Source organism: Herpailurus yagouaroundi, unplaced genomic scaffold (assembly GCF_014898765.1).
Source record: "Herpailurus yagouaroundi ecotype Mexico unplaced genomic scaffold, PumYag 182, whole genome shotgun sequence".
In the NCBI taxonomy this organism is placed as follows: Eukaryota; Metazoa; Chordata; class Mammalia; order Carnivora; family Felidae; genus Herpailurus; species Herpailurus yagouaroundi.
In genome coordinates this window covers 14,698,511-14,706,825 of record NW_024412413.1, presented here as the reverse complement: position 1 = coordinate 14,706,825, position 8,315 = coordinate 14,698,511, and the positions used below count along the sequence as shown (strand labels likewise).

At 41.8% G+C, this 8,315-nt stretch overlaps 1 protein-coding gene across 6 annotated transcripts in view; it reads right to left on the bottom strand.

Annotated features, from left to right (window-relative positions):
- Positions 1-1,430: 1,430 nt before the first annotated feature.
- BPIFC (BPI fold containing family C) overlaps positions 1,431-8,315 on the bottom strand; it is a 55,691-nt gene continuing 48,806 nt past the window's right edge. For all 6 annotated transcript variants that reach the window (XM_040490974.1, XM_040490973.1, XM_040490975.1 and 3 more), the window contains 4 exons: positions 6,331-6,373; positions 3,793-3,856; positions 2,727-2,803; positions 1,431-2,012 (listed from right to left, as the gene is read on the bottom strand). In XM_040490974.1, the coding sequence (XP_040346908.1) occupies positions 1,890-2,012; positions 2,727-2,803; positions 3,793-3,856; positions 6,331-6,373 (307 nt within the window). In that variant the 3' untranslated portion in view covers positions 1,431-1,889. The remainder of the gene's footprint in view (positions 2,013-2,726; positions 2,804-3,792; positions 3,857-6,330; positions 6,374-8,315) is intronic.

Below are 8,315 nucleotides of genomic sequence, written 5' to 3'. Positions count from 1 at the left end.
GAGGGGAAGAAGATATCTAGACATGAGAAACATGTCTTGGGGCTCCTGGGTGGCTCAGTTGGTTAAGTGTCCGACTTCAGCTCAAGTCATGATCTCACGGTTCGTGAGTTTGAGCCCCGCGTCGGGCTCTGTGCTGACAGCTCAGAGCCTGGAGCCTGCTTCAGATTCTGTGTCTCCCCCTCTCTCTGCTCCTCCCCTGCTCACACTCTGTCTCTCTCTCTCTCTCACATAAATAAATGAACATTTAAAAAAATTAAAAAAAAAAAAACATGTTTCTCTATATCTAGAGACTTGTAATGTTTCAATGAATTTATGGATGCAAATGAAGTAACTTTTCTGTCGGAAACGCACATTCCAAAGAAAGAAAGTGACAGTTTATCATTTATTCCACCAAACACTGATGAGGGTGGTAACTGTGGCCGATGTGCTCGACAAAGATGAGTAAATCCAAGCCCCTGTGGACAGCCAGGCTTCCCTTCTGGGACCACTAGGGACCCTATGCTCATGCTCTTTTATACGCGTGTCACTTGCAGTAGTAAGTGATCTTTACATGATTATGGCTTCTAGTCCTACCTCACGTAAATAGCAGTGGCTTTGGAATCAGTAAGACTTGGATTCAATTTCTACCTCTGCCACTTACCAGCCTTGTGTGATTCATTTCTCTTCACCTTTGTTTCCTCATCTGTAAAATGGGACCACAATTCTTGAGAGTGTCTGTGAAATGAGTGACACTCGTGGAGTAACCAGCACGGGGCGTGGTAGGCACTCCAGGAAAGGGCTCTCTTCCACACCTCGGCTGGACTGTCAGAGCCACAAAGGCGAAGTTTGCGGCTTCTGTTCATTTCTTAAGTTATCCATATGGGTTCTCCTTTCCTCCTTTTCTGCCTCAGTTTCACCCGATGATTAGGTCTCTAACAATTTAATATCATCAACTACCAACGATCTAAGTTTGGTACTCTGCACTGTCATTTCATTCAATGTGGCAGGAAAAACAGCCTAAAACTTAAACTTCCAGAGTCTCCTATGACCACTGTTTCTCACCAGAAACATCTAAGAGGCAAAGTATTCCCTTTTATTTATTTTTATTAAATTTTTTTAGGTTTATTAATTTTGAGAGAGAGAAAAAAAGCAAGTGTGCGTGGGCAGAGAGAGAGGGAGAGAAAATCCTGAGCAGGCTCTGCATAATCAGCACAGAGCCTGACAAGGGGCTTGAACTCACAAACTGTAAGATCATGACCTGAGCTGAAATTGAGTCAGATGCTTAGTGGACTGAACCCCCCAGGCCCCCTAAAGTATTCCCTTTTCAAACCTTGAAATCTGCACAATCTCACTTTTCATCAACTTAAGGATGCTAATTCTCTCATCTTTGTCTGATTTTATTTAAAAAAAAAAATCCAAGGCAGGGAATTTTTCCAAAAAAAAAGACAAGGTTGACATTGATAGAAAACAAGTTTAATTAAAAACAGAGGACAGTAGCAGTAAATATAAAACATAAAATCCAATATGCGGGGAAGTGTGGGAAACCCTGGGTTGCTGAAAGAGCTCAAGGGAGCTGTCATGCAAATCAGAGTTTCTCAGGCACCTCCTCAGAAGCACAGGCCTAGCTCTTGGCCCCAGCACCTTATTAACACAGGAGCACACAAATGTGCATTCAAACACGAGCACACATCCAAACACCCACCCCTCCATACACGTGGAGACACACACCCTGATTTAGCTCTTTAACCCAGTTTGCCTCCCTCTTCCCTGAGGGTTTGAGAAAGAAAACTGTCAGCCTAAGCATTTCACTAGGGCTTACAACCCAGTGTGTACTGTCTGCCCCTTCCCGGTTTACAGTAGCTGTGGGATTAAGGGCCATCTACTTCCTGGAGTGGACTCCCAACAGACAGTCAAGCAGCTGGCTTCCCCCTCCACTGTCCATTTATGAAGTTCAGACCTTCCCAACCATGGAAACTTGGCTGCTGCTTTAAGGACGTTTCATACTTCAGGTCGGTGGAAATCAAAAGGAAACCCTGAAAAGGATGCAAGGGTGAAGACAACGTCACACTCTGTGGACCCGCAGCCATGGGCTATCTGAGTTTGCTGAGGAGTGAGGGAGAGATGGTCTCTTTATTGGGTTCTTCTGGGTCAAACCCACCCTGCCCCCATCCCCTTGTGAGTGCCTCAGACATAGGAGCAGGCCACTTGGGATAACTGTCACCTTATGAGACTTAAGCGACTATAGAAGGAGAGGTGGGGAGGGAAGGGGGTGGGCAATAGTGTACAGGATTGGAAAATTCCATCAGAATCTTACTTCCACCCCCGTCCCCCCCCCCCCCCCAGAAGCGTCAAAATGGAAGAAAAAAGTGTTCTGAAGCTTGTTTATCACGATTAATGAAGAAATAGCTCACAACAGATCCTGAACCTAGAGGAGGGTCTTTGGTTCAGGCAAAAGTTCAATGAGAGAATAAATGAAACAGACACACCACAGTGTAGCGTCTCGTACTGTGGTGTGAATAGGTCTGGCTGTGAAAGGAAATCAGACTCGGGTTGATTTTTCAACTCAAGTTTAAATGCTTTTCATAGTTGACTGCAAACTTTAAGAGCTAAATGTTTTTGTCTGTAAAATGTGGGCTGGAAACACACGAAGCAGAACAAAGTAGCGTAAAACAGAGGAAGCAAATTAGGAAGAGGCTTATTCTAGTATGAAAGAAATTGGGCAGTTAGGAGAATATTCACATTCTTACCTCAAAAACTTCAATATCTGAATTGACAAAGGAGATCTTGTGTGGGTTGGGCAGGGGAAATCCTTGCTGCAATTTTGCTAAAATATAGAATAAGGTGTAAGATAACTAGGCACAGACACAGCAGTTTTAGCAAACTTTTTAGTAAAGGACAAATAAGCAGCTTTTAAATAATATATCTTTTGCTTCTTCCTGATTTCTGTGTTTTCATTCTTTGTCCCTAGCATTTTCCTAGATGAATGCTTACTTAATTAAAGAAGTGCTTAATAAAAATGCACATGCAATTATGTACATTTGGATGGCAGAAAAATGCTGGCAACTTGTCCAGTTTATATTTTGAAAATTCCATAATTTGTAGGTCTGAGAACATTTTGGTCTCTGATACAAAGTGTATTTTATTTAAAAAAAATTTTTTTTAACATTTATTTATTTTTGAGACAGAGACAGAGCATGAACGGGGGAGGGTCACAGAGAGAGGGAGACACAGAATCTGAAACAGGCTCCAGGCTCTGAGCAGTCAGCACAGAGCCCAACGCAGGGCTTGAACCCACGGACCGTGAGATCATGACCTGAGCCGAAGTCAGACGCTTAACCGACCGAGCCACCCAGGCGCCCCTACAAAGTGTATTTTAACCAAGACAAACTCAAGATGTTGCAGTTTGTGAATGGTTGCATACAGGGAGAGGGACTAGGATTGTCCTTCATTAAAACTGTCTATCCAGATGGTGGTCTGTGTATAAAACCACAGAGATGCCCTCTAGGGAGAATAGTCTCATTTCTGCCTGACCTGAAGGAGATTCTTTACTGCCTCAGGAGGGCAGTTTCAATCTCTTTAATTCAACCAGAGTTTCACTGTTCTTGCTGAGTTCTGCAGGTAGTGTTGTTAACAAGGCTTGGACTGGAATAGCTAATTTTGCAATCACATCATTGATGGTACAAACTGTAAATTCTGGCATTGGCCTGGATTTACAAAATAACGTGCTACAAGTACAGGCCTTGGGGTGGAAAGTCCCAAACAATCCCCAATGTTTGATTACCTCAAAGTCACATGTTCCCCAGAATGTCTTACCGTTGGCCAGTGGGAGGATACCAAAGTGGAGAATGGAGGACAGAATATTCTCAAACCTCAAGACCTAAAATGAAAGGGGATACTAAATCAGTTGCCAAATCCTGGCATTTTGAAAGTACCATGCCTGGTCTGGATGTGCACTTCCCCAGACCTTATCACGACAGAGGGCGATAGTTACAATCTCCCCATAGAGACAGTCTCGCTTTCCAGACACTGAACACTATTTTGCAGGAAAGCATATTAAACAGTTTCCCAATCTTTTTTTCCTCCTTGAGGATGGACATTTCTGTTCTTTGGGTATGCTAGATCATGGTGACAACAAATGTAGAGGGACCACACGGTGGCAGCGAACATGGCAATTAAGATATTTACCAAGTAAAACCATCTAAACAATTGATAAATATCCCAATTAGTAAGTAGTCTGCCCTAATTGAGTTGCATTATGTTATGCTCTATATTTAACAGTCTCACCAGAACATCCAGTTTATCTTGAGTAAACTATGGTAGTAAATCTTAGCAGAGTGTCAGCTCCTGGGAAGGTTCAGGTATTAAAAATAAATGGACATGATGAACATCGATTCACTCAATGAATATATTTTGAACATCCTACATGCTTAAGCAAGCTATGCAGCCTAGCAAGGAGGGCTCTGAGGCTGCCTTCCTAGGTTTACCTCTTGTTTTTGCCACTTAGGTCATGTTGGGAAAGTCTTTAACCTCTTTATGTCTTGGTTTCCTCAAGTGTAAAATAAAGATAAACAGCATGAATGTCACAGGGTTGGTCTCATGTTTAAACAAGTTAATATTATGTAAAATGTCCAGTATTAACCACTGTCATTTGTTTCAGAAATGTCATTGTTAGCATTCTCTGTTGTTGATCCTAAGCAGTTTTTTGGGGGGTCTTCCTAGAAGACTTGGGACTCATTTGCCTTCTCTAGGCTCAGAAAATATTTATGAGAAAGTCAGCTATACTTTCTCACGGACTATAGTTTGTCTTCTACCAAAGAGCTATGCCACGGAGGTGCTAACCCACAGTGCATGAGACAATCTTGGTATTTTAAATTTCAATGTCTGGCATGAAAGATGTTATTTCCAGCACTGTTGCCACTGGCTCCTATGTTCCCAACCTGAAAATCAGGATGCTCCTATAAAATTAAACAAACAAACAAACATCTTGTTTGGTCTCCTGGATAAATTCTCTGGTTTCTTCGCTATTTTCCGCAGTTCTATTTCTCTCTTAGTGGCTGCTTCTGGTGAACGTGGTAATAAATTCAGTACTTACTGTGTCCCAGGACTGCCCTGTGGGAGCTTAAGTGACCTGGTCAAGGCCACAGAGCCAATAAGTGGGAGTTCACTCTAGCAGTTTGGTCTCAGAGTCTGTATGGGTAACCGTTATGCTATACTGCCCCTTGACACAGAGGTGGTAATAGCTGAAATGAATTTTTGTAAAAACAATGGCCATCATTTATTTAATGCCTGCCATGTGTTCAACGTACTAACTAAATTTCGTATATAATCCCAGCTAATTGTCCCAACAACCCCAATGCTGTAATCACCACCTCCATGTTTCCTTGCACTACCGATTCTCTTGCCCTGACTTGTCTTTCTCTATAATATTTTTCAGCACATACAATATAAATTTGCTTGTCGTCTCACCCTACCCCTGTCTCACTTACACATACACACGCATACTCACGCACTCACTCACTCACTTACTCACACACGTACATTCTAGAATAGGACTGCCCATCATTGGCAGTATTGACACTTTGGGAAGGATTATTCTCTGCTGTGGGGGTTGTCCTGTGCACTGTGGGATGTTAAGCAGCATCCTTGGCCTCTACTCACTAAGTGCTTATAACAACCCCCAGATTGTGACAACCAAAAAATGGCTTCAGACATTGCCAAATGTCCCCAGGGCGGGGGAGGCGAAACTGGACTTAGGTGAGAACCACTGCTCTGGATTATGTGTACCATGAGCACAGGGACATCAGTTAGTGATTTGGATGATCTCCCGTTAGTTTGGGGAGAGGCTTGTTTCCATGAGATAATACTCTTCCAATCAGGAGGTCACCAGGCTGGGGCCCCCAAAAAGGTATCTGCACGACCAGCCTTGATACGATTTTGGGAGATGGCTAGTAAGGCTTCAAAGAGCAAACTTAATCATGGCCGAAGAATTTACAGATAGCCTCATCTTTGGGAGTTTGGATCTTATATTTAATTCTTAAAGATTCTTTATCCAAACAATGAAATATCCCTGAAAATGCCTGTTTTTTTTTCTCCCAACATTACATAGGTATTAGTTTTAAAAAAGTTATTTTAAGTCTTTCTGAATTGATAAAAGTGAATTGGAGAGTTCCTGTCCTGTTTAAAAGTTAATGGGGTTGGTAGACAAGTAGCTACACGAGGAATTTTAAAGTTAAAATCTATGTTCAAGGGGAAACTAAGTACTCAGGGGCTTAGAAAACAGTCATCCAGCTACAATATAGGAAAATTCTCAGTTTTCCCTTGACAGAGAACCCTGAGAGCTTTGACTCCTACCTCAATGTTGCTGCGATTGGACTCTGGTAAAGAGAGGCGGAATCTGAAACAAAACAAAACAAACAGGAAAATTTTAAAGGATGGAAGATTTAAAAACGACCATCTCAGTAGAAAGGCACAAAAAGGAAAGGGCATTTTTTTTTAAGGTCCCTAAGCCACTACTTAAAAAAAAAATGCACAGACTTATGAGGATACAATGTTCTATTACATCTTTATCCCTGTATTTGCTACTTAAGAAGCAGAGCAGGAGTAGCAGAAGGCTTAGGTTTGTAACCAGGATGGATTTCTCAAGTGCATTTGCTATATGGGACTTACTGATGGCAACTCTAATGCAGCACAATCTTAAGAAACAGTTTTCAGTCTCTAGCCATACCACCCTGAATGTGCCCGGTGTCATCTGATCTCTGAAGCTAAGCAAGGTGGGGCTTGGTCAGTACTTGGTGGGGAGAAATAGTGTGCACAATTTCTTGGTCTGAACTCCCAGAGTACACATTTGATTTTTCTGTGCATAGTAATAGCAATATGAAGCAGTAGTCAACAGGATCACATCATTTCATAGATGGGGAAACTGAGGCCCAAAGAGGGGAAATATTAATGGCAGATTTAGGACTAGAACTCAGATCTCTGGATGGCCATCCCAAACCTCCCTTCCATTGTAGGATATTGTCTTACGTTGCTTTTCCCTTTAGCTTTCCATGGCTCACTTTTGCCCAGGTATAGAGCTTTACTTCTGCATCAGCCTTCTAATGCCTCTCCCTGTCTCCAGTCTGATCTCCAATCTGTCTTCCACACCATGCCCAGAGTCAGCTATATGAGAGGGATGTCTGATGAGGACACGCTCCTGTTCAAAATTCTTTAATGGCTTGTGATAGAGTTCAACTCACTTATATGGCACACAAGCTTTTCTGTTTTCTGGTGTCCAGTTACCTCTCTGCTCTCACTTCTGTTCATTCTCCACCTTGAACTTTATATTCAAGAACTCTGAACTGCTTAGTGCTATGCTGTTTTATTAATCAGGCACCATATATCCGAGGTTAAAAAAATATATTGGCTTTAGAACACATAACAAAAAATCGTGAATAACTAAAATTAACACACGCCCACAACCAGTAACATTATGGCCACTCAGCACTTTAACTCAACTCCACTCATGGGTAAATTTAGATGACATTAAATGTGGAATAATGCACTTGAATATATGCAACATATTTTGGGCTGGATTCTCCAAAATTAGAGTAGATAAGGTCATAAAGATCTTAAAACAACTGTAAAGTATTTCCTTGCATATTCCATGTTTCTGGCCTCCATGCTTTTCGCTCATGCTGTTCCCTCTTTCTGAAGTTGGCCCTCCCCTTTTCTTTGACTGGTTAACTCCTTTTAATTGCTTAAGATTTAACTCCAGTGTTACTTTTTCCAGGCATCTTTATGTTATTACATTTAAGGAGCGGATAGATATTAATAGAAGAGGTAAGCTTGCTTGTTATCGGCCAATATCCTGTTATTATGAATTAAGTTTTGAGATTGCTGCAAAGTGACAGGCAAGAGTAAAAACCAAAAAAGACGGTTAGATCTGACAGGGATCAGAGATGGCATCAGTGGCACCGTGGCTCAAGTGGATCTCAGTGGGAAGTGAAGACCAGAATCCTTAGGGCATCTTTAGTAAAAGGCGACAGATTTATGCGATCTGAAGAGAAACCAGAGTACAGGGCATCTTTAAAGGAGGAAGGTGAGCAGTTGAACAAACACTTGAAGGCATTGCCGGAGAAATGTGAGGGGGGAGTGTCTCCTCTTGGCCAAACTGCCATTTATGATGGGCAACCTAGGCCAGGTTTTAGAAAGTCATCTGACTGAGAGGTGGAACACTGTAAACTTCTTTCTTTCTTTCTTTTCTTTCTTTCTTGTTTCTTTCTTTTCTTTCTTTCTCTTTCTTTCTTTCTTTCTTTCTTTCTTTCTTTCTTTCTTTCTTTCTTTCTTTCTTTCTTTCT